This window comes from Scyliorhinus torazame, chromosome 12, assembly GCF_047496885.1.
Source record: "Scyliorhinus torazame isolate Kashiwa2021f chromosome 12, sScyTor2.1, whole genome shotgun sequence".
Classification (NCBI taxonomy): Eukaryota; Metazoa; Chordata; class Chondrichthyes; order Carcharhiniformes; family Scyliorhinidae; genus Scyliorhinus; species Scyliorhinus torazame.
Window position 1 is genome coordinate 208,033,746 of NC_092718.1, and position 16,411 is coordinate 208,050,156.

General features: G+C 45.3%; 1 protein-coding gene across 6 annotated transcripts in view; it reads left to right on the top strand.

Moving 5' to 3' along the window:
- Positions 1 to 16,411, top strand: part of nf1a (neurofibromin 1a) — a 372,455-nt gene that overhangs the window by 205,048 nt on the left and 150,996 nt on the right. For all 6 annotated transcript variants that reach the window (XM_072469815.1, XM_072469810.1, XM_072469812.1 and 3 more), the window contains one exon: positions 4,664 to 4,774. In XM_072469815.1, coding sequence (XP_072325916.1) covers positions 4,664 to 4,774 — 111 coding nt within the window. The remainder of the gene's footprint in view (positions 1 to 4,663; positions 4,775 to 16,411) is intronic.

Sequence of the window (16,411 nt, forward strand, 5' to 3'; positions counted from 1 at the left end):
AACATGACCGTCTAGTGAGCGAGATAGTGGAGGTGGTCAGGGAATATTTGAAGGTGCCCACCATGGAGGGATTGGCGAGGAGGAAAAAGTTGCAGTGGCAATTTGACAGGCTGACAACGGGGAGGGCGGTAGGGCAACTGCGTAGGGCAAGAGGGGTGCAATACGAGTATGGGGAGAAGGCAAGCCGCATGCTGGCGCACCAGTTACGGAGGCAGGCTGCGTCCAGGGAAATATTGAAGATCCGGACTGGGGCTGGGGATATTGTGTCAGAGCCAGGGAAGATAAATGAGGCATTTAGAGACTTTGAGGCAGACCCAGGAGGCGAGGAGGGGGACATGGGGTGGTTTCTGGACGAGCTTGAATTTCCCCAGATGGAGGAAGCAAAGAGGCAGGCATTGGAGGATCCCCTGGGGCTGAGGGAGGTGCTGGACAGTATCAGGGGTATTAAGTCGGGGAAGGTCCCTGGGCCAGATGGGTACCCGGCAGAATTTTATAAGGAATTTGCGGCGGATCTGGCACCACATCTGTTGGGGGCGTTTAATGAAGCACTGGAGAAGGGGGAGTTGCCGGAGACGACGAAGCAAGCAGTAATCAGACTAATCCCCAGAAAAGGGAAGGATCCGGTGGAATGTGGGTCGTATAGACCCATATCACTATTGAACACGGATGTGAAAGCATTGACTAAGTTGTTGGTGGGGTGGATAGAGGATTGTGTCCTGGAGGTGGTTGCAGAAGATCAAACAGGCTTCGTGAAGGGCAGGCAGCTCGCGAGTAATGTAAGACGGCTGTTGAATGTGGTGATGAATCCGTCGAGAACTCTGATACCGGAGGTGGTGATGTCCATGGACGCGGAGAAAGCATTTGATCGGGTGGAGTGGCGGCACTTGTTCGATTTTTTGGGAAGGTTTGGGTTTGGGCCGAGATTTGTGGCATGGGTGCGGTTGCTGTATGTGGCGCCAAGAGTGAGGGTGAGCACGAATGATATGAGTTCACAATGCTTTGACTTACACAGGGGAATGAGGCAGGGGTGCCTGCTGTCGCCGCTGCTATTTGCGCTGGCCATATAGCCATTGGCGATGACTCTCAGGGGTCGGCAGAGTGGCAGGGGATAATGTGGGGACAGAGGGAGCATCGGGCGTTGCTCTATGCCGATGGATCACTTGCTGTATATTTCGGATCCTTTGGAGAGCATGGGAAGGATTATGGGCCTGTCGGGAAGGTTTGGAGGGTTCTCGGGATACAAACTGAATGGAGGGAAAAGCGAGGTATTCCCGGTGAATGAGCTGGCACAGCGGGCTAATTTAGGGGGTATGCCATTTACGGTAGCGAGGGATAGGTTTAGGTACTTGGGGATTCACATAGCGAGGGAATGGACGGGGCTCCATAAGTGGAACGTAACTGAGCTGGTGGAGAAGGCCAGGGAGGATCTTAAGAGGTGGGATAGACTGCACTTAACGTTGACGGGGAGGGTCCAAGTGGTGAAAATGAATATTCTGCCGAGGTTCTTGTTTATCTTTCAGGCTCTCCTGATCTTTATACCAAAGGCCTTTTTTTGGAAAGTGGACACAATCATCTCTGACTTTGTATGGGCGGGGAAGCTGCTGAGGGTGGGGAGGACCCTGCTGCAGAGGCAGAGGCAGCAGGGGGGGTTGGTGTTGCCAAACTTGCTTCATTATTATTGGGTGGTGAATGTGGACAAGGTGCGGCGGTGGTGGGAAGGAGAAGGGGTAGCGTGTGTTAGGATGGAAAAGGAATCTTGTAAGGGGTCTAGTTTGAGGGCTATCGTGACAGCAGCATTGCCAATGGCTCCGAGTAGGTATTCAGGGAGCCCAATGGTGCAGTCCACGGTGAAGATATGGTATCAGCTGAGGAGGCATTTTAGGGTGGAAGGAATGTCGGTGCTAACGCCGCTGTGCGAGAATCATGGGTTTGAGCCGAGGGTGCTGGATAGTGTATACAGGAGGTGGAGGGAAGTGGGGCTGGTCAAGGTGAGGTATTTGTATTTGGAGGAAGGGTTTGCCAGTCTGGAGGAGCTAAGTGAGAGGGTTAAGCCGCCGAGGGGTTGTGAGTTCAGGTATCTACAGGTTAGGGACTTTGCACGAAAGATCTGGAAGGGGTTCCCTAGATTGCCGGGATACACCCTGCTGGAGCGACTGCTACTTCCGGTTGTGGGAGGGGAGGGAAGAATTGGGGATATATATAAGTGGCTGAGGGAGCAGGGAGGCGAGCAGGTGGTGAAGATCAAGGAGAAATGGGAAGCAGAGTTGGGAATGGAGATCAATTGTGGAGTATGGAGTGAGGCACTGCAAAGGGTAAATTGGAGCTCCTCTTGTGCAAGGATGAACCTGATACAGTTTAAGGTGGTGCACAGGGTGCATATGACTCAGGCGAGAATGAGTGGGTTCTTTCAGGGGGTAGCAGATGAGTGTGAGAGGTGTGGACGGGGGCCAACGAATCATGCGCACATGTTTTGGGGTTGTGAAAAATTGGGAAGATTCTCGGCGGGGGTGTTCGCGGTCTTAGCCGGGACAGTGGAGGAGGGAGTGGACCTGGACCCTTTGATGGCGATATTTGGGGTTTCAGAGAAGCCGGAGCTCATGGAGAGGAGGAAGGCCGATGTCTTGGCCTTCGCCTCTCTGATTGCACGGCGCCAAATTTTGCTGGAGTGGCGATCGTCATTGTCACTGGGGGGTAGCAGCATGGTCGCGTGACCTGTATGATTTCCTGTGGTTAGAGAAGCTAAAGTATAAGTTAAGGGGCTCAGCAGGGGAGTTTGAGAAAAGGTGGGGGATGTTTGTGACCGTGTTTGTGGAGCTGTTTGTCGCAGGGGGGTGGGTGATTGGGGGGGGGGGGCTGATTAAAGAGAAAAATCTGTACAAACTGTATAGTTGATTGTTGGGAAGTATGTTTCCCGGGGTGTTTATTTGATGTAACCTACTTTGATACAAGTTTGAATAAAATGCGTTTTGAAAAGAAAAATCTATCCTGTCAATCTCCTTCATAATCCGAGTGTTTCAGTGAGATTCTGCTAAATGAGATTTTTCTGAACTCCAGAGAATATGCACCCAATTCACTGATCCTCTCATCATAGGACAGCCCCTTTGTTTCAGGGATCAACTTGTGAGCCTTTGCTGTACTGCCTCCAATGTGAGAATAGCCTTAAATATGCAGATCCAAATTGCACACTGTATTCCAGGCCTGGCCTGGTCACCAAAGCCCATGCAACTGTAGAAGGAGTTATTTATTATTGTACTCCAATGCCCTGTTTCGAATTTCCTGTTTGCTGGTGACTGTACTCTCTGTAGCTTCACAAATGGGCATGCAATGTAGCAGGACTTCTATCACGACACACTGAGTTGTGCGCGGTCAATTCCAGCCCCACTTGACCCAGAATCGCAACACAAGTGAAATTTGATTTGATTAAAGGTACCCAAGGTCCTTGGGGTTGAACCCAATAAACTACAGTCACCAGGGTTGTAACTTTAACACAAGTGACCGTTTATGTACAGTATTTTTTACAGCATTATTAAATGGACAGAAAATGTAACTATCTACTACCCCTTTCTGAACCTCACCTACGTAACTACACTCACTTCCTACGGACATGGTTACATTTCCCCCCCAACTTTGTATCGTCAGTGCATTTCGAGACATTACTCTCTTTTCATCCAAGTCATCAATATGGATTGTACAAAGCTGAGGCTCTGGCACTGAGCCTTGCAACATTTGACTCGTCAAGCCTGCTGTCTTGAAAATGTCTCTTATCCCTGTCCATTAACCAGCCCTCTACCATGCTAATTTATCAACCTAACCCTATGAGCCCCCTTCCTTGTGCATTAATCTTTTGTGTGGTACCTGAGAGAAATCATGCACTCTCCATCGTTACTCAAAAATTAATACATTTGACAAACAGGATTTTCCTTTTATAAAATCATGTTGATTTGCTCTGATTATACTCTGCTTTTTCATGTGCATTAGGATTTCATTTGTGTGTCATGTTTCCGTCGATGCAAGTGGAAATACTGAAAAGATGCTTTCAAACTAACTCTTCGAGTACAACCATATTGTCTCCCATTCATGAGAATTTCTGGAATTTGAGTTTGCCTGCATCCACAATAACTCGGAAGTAACATTTACAGCAGTTTTGTTGCAGGGTTCCTTACATCTTTCACTTCAATTTTATGATGGTATTGTCTGGTATTTGAAACATGTTTTCACAAATGCTTGAAACGCATTTTCTCAAGTGGCTTTATACGGGAATTGTGCTGCCATCACAGTCCAGCCTGATCTCATCCTCGGTGAACATCCGCAACAATGGCCAGGCGACCCTGGCTGATGTCTTCAGTGCTCACCACCCTTTCCCGCCAATCCGTGGGCACTGCAGTCAGTTACGCTGCTCCAGTTGAGATAATCTGGCTTGGCAACTTCCTAGTCTGTGCCTTAGTTCAACACTGGATGGCGCATTTATCTGCAAAGTCTTTTTGCTGTGCCTTTACTGTCAGCAGGTTACGAGTGACTTGGGCAGAAATTACAGCAGCATGAACTTGCATATTACCTTGGTTGAGGCCTTAGAAACACAAATGGGAAATCAGTTTCTTCATTCTTTCGTGATGGATGTTTGCAACTCAGAAATTTTGAACACATTGGTATCTTAATTTTCCAGGCATCAAGTGCATGAAAAGGAGGAGTTCAAGGCTTTAAAAACACTCAACATCTTTTACCAGGCTGGAACATCGAAAACAGGGAATCCAGTGTTCTATTACATAGCGAGAAGGTAGGATTCATTTTGGTTTGCTGTCTGTTAAAGGCCTCTTTTCAGTGAATGAACTACTGCCTAGTGTTACGAAATTTGGTTGGAATAATTCCTAAAGGTTTCATCCCAAGACGCTCGCATCCAACAACCCTGCCCAATCAAACAGCCTTTTCACCTATTTCTAATATTTTTACAACTAATTAATGAAAAAATAATATTAATTGAATAATAAACATTTTTTTAATGCTCCTATGATTTTTCTCCTGGGTTGCTCCCATCGGCGTCTTGGCGATTAATCTGCTGTTCCTCATGACTGCAGGCCATTCCTAGAGGTTTGGCAGCCCTTGGTGCCTCCAACATTGGTGTAGCCTGTTGATACCGTGAATTGTCAAAGCATATCTCTTGGTGATAAGAATTTTGCTTTTTAAATACAGAAGTCTGGCAGTATTTTTAATAAAGAATTGTAATGAATTTGTCATCCAAAGTGATCATTGATCAAGTCTGGTGATGAATGTCTATAAGATAACTGTGGTGCTCCTGCTAACTGATCGTCACAATGGAAGTTGCTCTTCATACAGCTCTCTCGGGAATGTGGAAATATGATAATGCATGTTGGTTAAATGGCGTACAAATATTAACAAGAAATAAGAGGAATTAACCTTGATAAAACACTACTTGGATTTGTACCTCTTGTCATTCTGACCCCTTCCGGGAGTGAGATTTTTCGGTTTGTGTGGGGAAGACAGTCGGAGTGCAAACAAATGTAAGCAGCCACTTTAACCCATCATTGTTTCATCTCTGCCCAGCACAACTTCTGATCTCGTATTTTAATTGCCAATTTATCTACCCAGCCATGATCCAGTGTGGGATGCTTTGAGAAGCAAACCATGTTTGATGCAGCACACATGTCCTGTCCAAATGCTTCAGTGGTCAAGTGGTGAAAGAATCCCAGACCTTAATGGAAACCTGAACTGATGTTCCTTTTTTTGGATTGACTGAGACAAATTGCAGCACCCATAACACGACCCTTGACTTAAGTCAACCAATCTAATTGGTGCCTTTCAGGACTGCGCCATTGTCATGTTAATATTAAAAGGACATTGCAGCTTGGGACTGGTTATGGTGTATTTCAGCACATTTTAGTCTGGACTGGCTTTCCAGTAACCATCCACAGTGAAATGTGTTGAGCGTAGAGTCATAACCTCATGTCTGATGTGTGTGAACCTGTTGCTTGGAGCTGTCCATAATCAGCATCGAGCTTGAAATCTATTGAAGTCATTGAAAATGAGATGAAGTAAATGTTGATCCCAAACTGGTGCAGTAGTATGTATCTTGTATGATTTTGGTTACATTTCATTGAAATTATCCAGCATTTAAAGTAAGGCTGTTTGATTCTAACGGGTACAAGTATTGAAAAATAATCCAGAGTTGCTAATACTCATTACAAAAAAATTTGCTCACAAAGTAAACTCAGATCTTGACTCTGAAGAATGTTTTTTTAAACTTTTGTTTGGAGGAAGACATAAACATTTCAATCAGAAACAACGCATTTGTGGGTATTTCAACATGTTGACAACTGATCTGAAAATGGATGCATCTGAAGTTATGTATCGATAAGATTTGTACTGAATGTTGCTACATTATTTCAGCAGGTTTGCTTCTTGCCCTAACCAGCTGGTTAACCTTTACAGTGAGTACAGTAGGGACTTACTTTTGCAAGAGGGGCTTTCATGCCATGCCCAGCTGTCCAAGCCCAGTACCTACTGGCTTGGTGTCAGTGTAACAACTGAAAGAGTGAAAGGGGCAAGTAGTGACTTAGTATCACTGCAAGCACTGGATGTATCACAGCTTGCTTTAGGGCTTATTCCCTCTGGTGTGATGGTCAGGGTATTTTTGTGTCAAGTTCTTAATGTTTCACGGCCGCTGCAATACTTTGGTAATTTCCAAGAGCAAGATTAAAAGCTTTAGTAAATTATATCCAAGTATAGGCAGCCATTTTGTGCTGAGGACACAATACAAACAATGTGTTTTTAAATATAAACGCCGATTTTAAAGTTGAGTTGCAATTTGCCATTATGATTTCTAATAATTCCAGGGTGGCATGGTGGTGCAGTGGTTAGCACTGCTGCTTCACGGCGTTGAGGACCCGGGTTTGATCCCGGCCCCGGGTCACTGTCCGTGTGGAGTTTGCACATTCTCCCCGCGTCTGCGTGGGTTTTGCCCCCACAACCCAAAGATGTGCAGGGTAGGTGGATTGGCCACGCTAAATTGCCCCTTAATTGGAAAAAGAAATGATTTCTAATGATTCCCTGACAGCCTTGCAATGGATTTTAATTTTTTTTTAAATTGTCCTTAAACGGTATTTCCTTGCTTAGGTTTTTTTTTAGTTTAATAATTTTGACCTAACAGCTTCCAGCCTTTGGTATTTACAGTGTCAACCACAAATTGTGAGTAAACTGTATGCCTTCACCTTGGGTCAGACCACAAACCTAATTTTAACTCAATTTGAGAGAAATTATAATTTTATATTTGTGAGACATATCTGTCAGATGATTAATATCTGCTCAGTGATAGCATAGTCTGAGTAAACATTTTAATCTAGTTAATTTGATATCTGAAAAATCAAACAATTGCAAATAGTCTCTTGAGAGAGAAAATTGGTTCCAGTAAATAAATGCCCACGTTGTAATGCTGGGCCTGAGATTGATTACTTGTCTCTAAGTGTTCCACCATTGCTGTTCCAATGGAAGTCACTGCAGAATGACTGCTGCCCAATTTCACTTGGGCTGCATTGTACTTGGTTTTTGGAGCACACTAGAGCTGGACTCTGTTTCAAATTTCCAATTGATAAACTGGTTTTGTTTCAGTTGCTGCATACTAATCTGTTGAGTTAAATCCAGCTCATTGTAAATGTGCATTTCATGACTCTTCCGTGTGAAGACCTTTGTGAATCAGTGAGCTTAATTACCTGTCCTGAAGTCACTAATTAAACCGTCATAATTTCAGTGCAATTGGGTATGATACGTCATTAACCTGGAATGAAACGAGCATCAAAATCTTTTTAATGCTAAATATCTAATATATAAAGTTGGTTATCAAATTTTGCAACCTACCAACTTGTTTTTGGAGGGTCTGCAGTGATGGTGGCTCTGAATGTTGCTGGCTGTGCTGAAAATTAAAACTGCTTTACTGCTGCAATCTTCCTAAATATCGGCTTGCATTGAGTCCGGCGCCCTCTGGTGAGTTTGGCTGTATTTCAGTCACAGCTGAAGAAGATTACTGAGACACTTAGAACATAGAACAGCACAGAACAGGCCCTTCGGCCCTCGATGTTGTGCTGAGCATTGTCCGAAACCAAGATCAAGCTATGCCACTCCCTGTCATTCTGGTGTGCTCCATGTACTTATCCAATAATCGCTTGAAAGTTCCTAAAGTGTCCGATTCTACTATCACAGCAGGCAGTCCATTCCACTCTCTTGAGTAAAGAACCTACCTTGGACATCCCTCCTATATTTCCCACCCTGAATCTTATAGTTATGCCCCCTTGTAACAGCTACATCCACCCAAGGAAATAGTCTCTGAACGTCCACTCTATCTATCCCCCTCATTATCTTCTAAACCTCTATTAAGTCGCCTCTCGTCCTCCTCCGCTCCAAAGAGAAAAGCCCTAGCTCCCTCAACCTTTCCTCATAAGACCTATCCTGCAAACCAGGCAGCATCCTGGTAAATCTCCTTTGCACTGTTCCAATGCTTCCACATCCTTCCTATAATGAGGTGACCAGAGCTGCACACAATACTCCAAATGTGGTCTCACCAGGGTCATGTATAGTTGCAGCATAACCCCGCGGCTCTTAAACTCAAGCCCCCTGTTAATAAACGCTAACACACTATAAACTTTCTTCACGGCTCTATCCACTTGAGTGGCAACCTTCAGAGATCTGTGGACATGAACCCCAAGATCTCTCTGTTCCTCCACATTCCTCAGAACCCTGCTGTTGACCCTGTAATCCGCATTCAAATTTTTTCTACCAAAATGAATCTGCAATTCAATTGTGGAGCTGGGTCTGCGTTTTCACTTGGTGCCTAATAATTTTTTTCTTTTGTTTTAAATTATCTACCATTTTATTTCCACCCAACGTTTGCACAATTAAAAAGGCATGTTCAGAAAAATCTAAGCAATACTAACAAGGTGTGACTGTGTTAAGACATATTCCTTGGTGACTTTGTCTGGCTTGTCTGTGAGCTTCTCCCGTTTTTTTTTTCACATACCTTTCTTCATTTCCTCCATTTGTTTCATGTTGCCTGTTGCAAGAACCATTTGGCATTCTTCCACTGTTGCACCAGTAAAACATGTGTTTCTGAGACCAGGGTACTTGTTTTTATAATAAGCAGAATGGATTCTGGCTAAACTTTCATACATCTGATTGCATTTCTCTGGATCTGTAATCTGGGCCCTCCCCTTGCCGGAAACCTTGTGCCACTCGCTGCCGAATGAAAGCGCCAAGATCGCGCCCTTTCTTGGTCTGATCGAGGGGCCACTCCTCGCAGAGTCGGAGGAACTGGCGGTACTGAGTCGCCGCCATGCTGAACACCCCTCCCCCCGGTGGTGTCTAATAATTAAAACCCCCATCAGAATAGTCAGCTGGAACGCCGGGGGACTTAACGGCCCAGTGAAAAGATCCGGAGTCTTCACCCACCTGAAAAGTATGAAAGCCGACATAATCTTCCTCCAAGAGACACGCCTGAGGGAGAAGGACAACTGCGGGTGAGGATGGGATGGACTTACCATTCCTGTTAGGGGATGAGGGCTCGGGGGGGGGGGGGGGGGGGGGGGGGGGGGGTAATATTACCAATAACCAGAATGGGGAGGTCTCACTCTCGACTCTGGGAAGTGTTGAAGGCAATGGTCAGTGGTGAAATTATAGCCTACAAAGCACATAGAACAGGCAGGAGAGGGTGGTTAGGCAACAACTGGTCGACTCCATACTGGAGGTGGACTGGCGGCACTCTGAGTCTTTTAGGCCCATTTCACTGCTCAATGTAAACGCGATTGGAAAACTGAATGCCAGAGGTAGTGGCAGAAAACTGCTGATAATGACCCCATCCAGGGAGAGAACACCAAAGTTGACCATCTCCCTGGACGCAGAAAAGGCCTTCGACAGAGTCGAATGAAATTACCTCAAGAGGTACTGGACTGGTTTGGACTCAGAGCAGGGTTCACCTGCTAGTTGAAACTATTGTACAGTGCTCTCATGGCGAGCATGTGGACTATCACCACCAGCTCTAAATGCTTCCAGCTGCACAGGGGCACAAGGCAGGGATGCCCGCTATCTCCGCTCCTATTCGCGATCGAACCACTGGCGATCGCCCTCAGAACAGTGAAAAGTTGGAAGCTGATCCAGAGAGCACAGAGTCTCACTCTACGCGCATGATCTGCTCCTCTACATCGCGAACCCCCAAAGCAGCATGCAGGGGATCATGAAGCTGCTGAAAGAGTTTGGAGCCTTCTCGTGCTACAATCTCAACCGGAGCAAAAGTGAAATGTTCCCAGTGAACCTGCAAGGGAGAGGGGCTGAGCTAGAGGGACTGTTGTTTAAACAAGCCCACTACCGTGGAATCCAAATTGCCCATGACTGTGTGTGCGTCTGCGGAACTCCTGAAAGGATTGTCAGGAAAGGAGAAGCATGGGGGGCCTGGCCCTCCCAAACCTATAATGCTACCACAGGGTGGCCACAGCTGAAAGAGTAAGGGGATGGATAAGGGACCCAGAAATCGAATGGATAAGGATGGAGGAGAGTTCCTGCATTGGGATGTCCCTCTGGGCTCTTGCCACAGCAACACTCCCATCCCGCCAGCCAAGCACTCTACAAGCTAATTGCCACACTCTGGACATGGAATCAGCTAAGGCAACACTTTGGCCTGATTTAAATATCCACTGTGACCCCATCTGCAACAACCACCGGTTCGCACCAGCCACAATGGGTGCCACCTTTAAGAGGTGGTGCCTGGGGCTCAAAGACTTCCTTCGTAAGGCGACAACATCATACCCAAGGACACCAAGACACTCCATGATAGAGAAACTGTTGGATGCAGGCAAACGGGGAACTGTGGGGACCTTTATGGGCTATTGTTAGAGGAGGCATGTTCCCCGCTGCATGAGACATGGGGGGGGGGGGGGGGGGGGGGGGAAATGGGAGGAAGAATTAAGGATAGAAATAGGGTGGAGACTCTAGAACCAAGCACTGAACAGGGCAAACTCCACCTCCACATGCGCAAGGCTCAGCCGAATGCAGCTGAAAATAGTGCACAGAGCGCACCTAACCAAAACCCGAATGAACAGGTTCAGCTCTGAGGTGGGGATAAATGTGAACGGTGCCGGGGAGGCCCGGCCAACCACACCCACATGTTCTGGGCACGCCCCAGATTTGTTGGGTTCTGGACAGTCTTTCAGGCAATGTGCAAGGTTGTGGAGATGAGGGTGTTGCCAAGCCCGAAGTGGCAGCCTTCGGGGGGTGTGGGGGTGGGGGGGGAAAGAGAGAGAGAGACTGGAGAGTCATGGAGAGCAAGGTGAAGGGTGGCGGAGAGAAAGGGAGGGGTAAGAGGCCCGTGAGACGCAAGGTGCACAGCTGCAGTCGGATAAACCCACGGGCAAAAGGAGGACCAGAGGGAATGGCAACAAATGGAGAAGACGAGCCAGGGCCAACCACAGGCAGGGCAGCAGAGGCAGACCAGCCAAATAAGGCCCACAGTCACTAAAGGGAGACAAAGCTGACAACTGTAAATATGTACAGTGAGCCTAGCCTATTGCACCATGGTTGACTCTCTTTCAATCTTTTAATTTTTTAAAAACTTCTTTTGTGTAAACCAGAACCGCACCCTGATTGCCTTTGTAAAGTACTACTCATGGGTACGACACCTGTGACTCAACGTTCAAACTACAAATATGTAATTTAAAACGATGCGTTAAATACAAGATGTGACAATCCAATAAAACCATTTATAAAAAAAAAAAAGAGAAATGCAGTAGTTGGAGGCATTACGAAATGAAATGAAATGAAAATCGCTTATTGTCATAAGTAGGCTTCAATGAAGTTACTGTGAAAAGCCCCTAGTCGCCACATTCCGGCGCCTGTTCGGGGAGGCTGGTACGGGAATCGAACCGTGCTGCTGGCCTGCTTGGTCTGCTTTAAAAGCCAGCGATTTAGCCCAGTGTGCTAAACTAGCCCCATTAACATGATTCAGCACAGTGACGTTGGATGATGTAACTGCTCATGCAAAAATAAGCCCCAAATTGGTTCTGTGGATGTCATGGGCATGATTGTATGAAACATGCTAATTGACTCCACACAGTCATCAGCTGTGATGTGGTTGCTGTTGCACACCGGAATTTCTATAGCTTCTGTTTAAAGGGAGCATATGCATATATCACACACACATTCAACTGAATCTGTATATCAACAAACATTTTTTAAATTAATCTTTATTAATGTCACAAGAAGGCTTATATTAACACTGAAATGAAGTTACTGTGAAAATCCCCCAGTCGTCACATTCCGATGCCTGTTTGGGTACACTGAGGGAGAGTTCAGAATATCCAATTCACCGAACAAGCATGTCTTTTGGGACTTTGTGGGAGGAAACCGGAGCACCTGAAGGAAACCCACGCAGACACGGAGAGAATGTGCAGACTCTGCATAAACAGTGACCCAAGCCTGGAATCGAACCTGGATCCCTGGAGCTGTGAAGCAACAGTGCTAACCACGCCGCCCTATATATCAACAAACATTAATCTCAAGTTAGTATCCTGGGCTGAACCGTCCAACCCATGACGTAAATGCTTTTAACCTGAAGACTGTAATCTTGATGCTGTGCTTTGGGCAGGTACCTGGCATTCCTACTTGCATACTCCACAATAGAGATGGAATTTGAGACTATGGGTGGTGGCTGTGTGCAGGTGAAATCACCGCACATCAAATTGACACCGGTATTCTGATGTTTGAAGAAGTTTGTGTCTTTTTGTTTGACACAACAGGAAATTTTGTTGCCCTTAGCTTTTCCAGTGCCCTTAGAGGAAAGAAAGACTTGGATTTATATAGCACCTGCCATAGCCTCAGGATGTCCCAAATACTTGACAACCAGTAAAGTACGTTTGAAGTGTAGCCACTATTGTAATGCAGAAAAGTAGTTTTTAAATCCAATATTTCGATCAAAAAACATTTATTTCAGGCAGTTGGGGATCATGTGCATGTTATCACTCAAACCTGCCATCCTCTGTGGAACAGTCTTTGAAAACAATTTCATAAATTGGATAAGCCAGCATTTCATGCCATGTCTGCATGATGAGGTATTTCTACAATATGTTGATCATTTTGTTGCAGTCTCAGAACGATATGCTGTGTTGATTCCTTTATATTTTTAAAAGTGGAATAGATTACCAGGTTTTGAATTATTTCTTTCAATTAGCCATCTTGGATTGTTGTCCTAGCTCACCAAAACTGCTTCCTGCAGCTGGATTCAGGGTTTGAACATGCTTTAGTTTGGGTGCAATGTATCTTAATGCTGGAGGATCTGGCCACTGCCAACAGAAGCACCTTTTGTAGCCTCGGGATATTTCAAAGCACTTTGTGTATGATGCAATATTGCCGTAACATAGAAAATATGACACCCAAATTGAGCACAGCAAACTCCCCACAAACAGCAATCTGATCACCGGAGAATGCTCTGAGTGGTGTTGAATGGAGAGGGAAGCGTTACCCAGAATGTGGGGAGAACACCCCTGCTGCTCTTCAGAATAGTGCCATGGGATCTCTGTGTACACTGAGAGGGAATGCAGGGTCCTCCATTTAGCATTTCACCCAAAAGAGGGAACCTCTGACATTGCAGCACTCCCTCAGTACTTTACTGTCGTGTCAGCTTTCTTGTGAGCTGCACATTGAGAGTTTCCTGTGTCAGACCAGATGTACTGCAGCGATATTGGATTCTTAAGCCATTTCCAATTCAACTCCGCCAACATTCTGGCCCCTTGGCTAACTCTGCCCTCATTTCATTCTATCCCCTACTCCCAGCATGAACCTTTACCCAGTAGTACTAACTTAAATACTTTTCAAATGATTTGAAAGCTTCCAAAAGCCAGTAGATGTAGAATTGCTGACCGTTTTTAAAAGCGTTTCCTTCCTGCGGCTTGAAATTTGCACATTTTATTTGGTATATGGACTTAACTGGTATTAAATGTCCCCTGTGTGCATCTTGTTGCTAAATTGGAAGCATTCAGTTCAGATGGGTGCTGCGCCTTTTAAAACTCTGGGTTAAATCTTTTAGTGGTGGGTAAGCTGCACGGTGAGCCAACTGTTTGAATGTGGAAACATACTCTGCGCCTGATTGCTTCAATCTGAAGCAGCCATTCTGGAGTTGTCTACACTTCCAGTCTCTAAGCTACTGGGAAATGCCTGCAGAGGCCAAATGCATAAAAGATACAACTCAACGACCTGTTGCCAAATCAGTTTTGTTTAAATTTGCCAGTAAGCCATCTCCTGTCAACCCAAGTTGGCTTCAATTTTGAAAATTCAGATTAAAGTCGTCATTTGCTATGGTGTTACGAAATTCAGTGACGGTTTCTGGGCTTGCAGGCCACAGTTCAAGCACTCCGTCTTAGAGTACAGAGTAGTGAATGATGATCTTCAGTAAACACACACAAGACACGGTGAATGTGAACCGAAAAATACATTTGTAAAATATGTTGGGATCTGTTCAGGGTTCGAAAGGCGAGTTTAGGGTTCGGGGATCAACGGTATCTGGGATGGATTGCCAGAAAAGGGGGCTGAGGGCTCATTAAGTCACATCTAGCTGATGTAATGGGAAAATAGTAAGCTTCATTGCTTTTTGGACTAAATGGTCCAAATATCTGTCTTCATCTGCATTGTTCTCTGACCCGTGCAATTATATTCAGAAGTGCACAGTGTTGCTGTATTTGCAGCTTTTCTGCCGCAGAAGCCCCTCAGTGAGCCATTAGTGAAGTGAGTCGTATTGTAGCATTAACATTCACTGCCCTCCGATTTTCATAGTTGCTCCCAAATTTAGACTGATGGAATTTCCCATTCTGAGAAGGAAAGCTGCTATTAAGGAATCATGCAAAGGGTTGTATGTGATAATTCAGCCAGATATTTCGTGTATTCATAAAATATTTAGTTTTCAGGATCGTATATTTATTTTAATGTATATCGTTCTTTCGGGATGTTAAATGGATGAATTAAAGAATCCACAATGGAATAAACTGTATGTGATCTCCGGAATTCTTGCTGGCTGCTTCACACTTGTTTTCCTATGTATGCAAACATAAATTCAAAAGTTTTTTTTTATCGGATCGCAGGCAGAAATTTTAAAGATGGATATGAAATCAAACCCTGAAAGAATTTCACTTTATTTGCAAGCCCTTTGACTTTATATTCTATCAGAAATTTACTGGAGGGTTTGCTTAAATGGGTTAATCTGCATCGGAACAGAGTTCTGTCTTGTTGCTAAATTTGCTTACTGAATCAGTAGTGTGTACGCTGATACCAAGGTGAAACAGAAGGATGATCTCCTTCATAAAATCAAGGGTTGTTGACTATGTTGCTTGGCAGGTGAGGCCACTATGGCTTGATGCCACCTATGATGGAGATTGCAATTTTAAAAAAATCCATCCACAATGTGGGCGTTGCTGACTAGACCTGCATTTATTGCCCTTCCCTAATTACCCTTGAGAAAATGGTTGTGAGCCACCTTTGTGCAGTCATGTGGTGTAGCTACATCCATAGTGCTTTTGGGGAGGGAGGTTATGATTTTGACCCAGCAACGGTAATATAGTTTCAAGTCAGAACGGTGTGCAGCATGGAGGGGAACCTGCAGGTAGTGTTGGCATTCCCATGTATTTACTTCCCTCAGCCTTCCAGGTGGTAGAAGTGGCGAGTTTGAAAGGTGTTGGCGAGGGAGCCTTGTTGAGTTGCTGCAGTGCATCCTGTAGATGGTATGCACTGCTAACACTGCATCGATGGTGGAGGGAACGGAAGTTTAAGGTGGTGGATGAGGTGCAAATCAAGTGGGTTGCTTTGTCTTGAATGGTATCCAGCTTCCTGAGATAGCTGGAGCTGCACCCATTAAAATAAGTGGAGAGTATTGCATTGCACTTCTGACATGTGCCTTATAGATGATGGACAAAACTTTGGGGGAGTCGGGAGGTTAGTCGTCACAGAGTTTCCAGTCTGTGACCTGCTCTTGTACCCACTACATTTATATGCAGGTCCAGTTCACTTTCCGGTCAATGGTAACCCCCCAGGGTGTTGTTAAACTAATGAGATGGTGCTGGATATTTGGTGCAAGGGAGATGAGGCATCATGACAGTCTCCATTTATTTTGTGCGTATGAGATATATGAAAACGAAGTCTGAATGAGAATATTTGACATGGATGCTAATCCAGAGTGGAGAGATTGGCATGAGTGACCAAGGGATTGGTTGAAAGTTTTGCACGTTGATTTGCCCTAAGTTGCAAAATTAAGTGAGGACTTTGTCAAAACATACAAAATATTGCTCAGCTGAAAGCTTCCGCATCAAAACTTAGTACTGGGCAAGGTTTCCCTCTGCAGTCTTCCAGTTGGAAATTTTCATGGCGTGCACAATGAGTG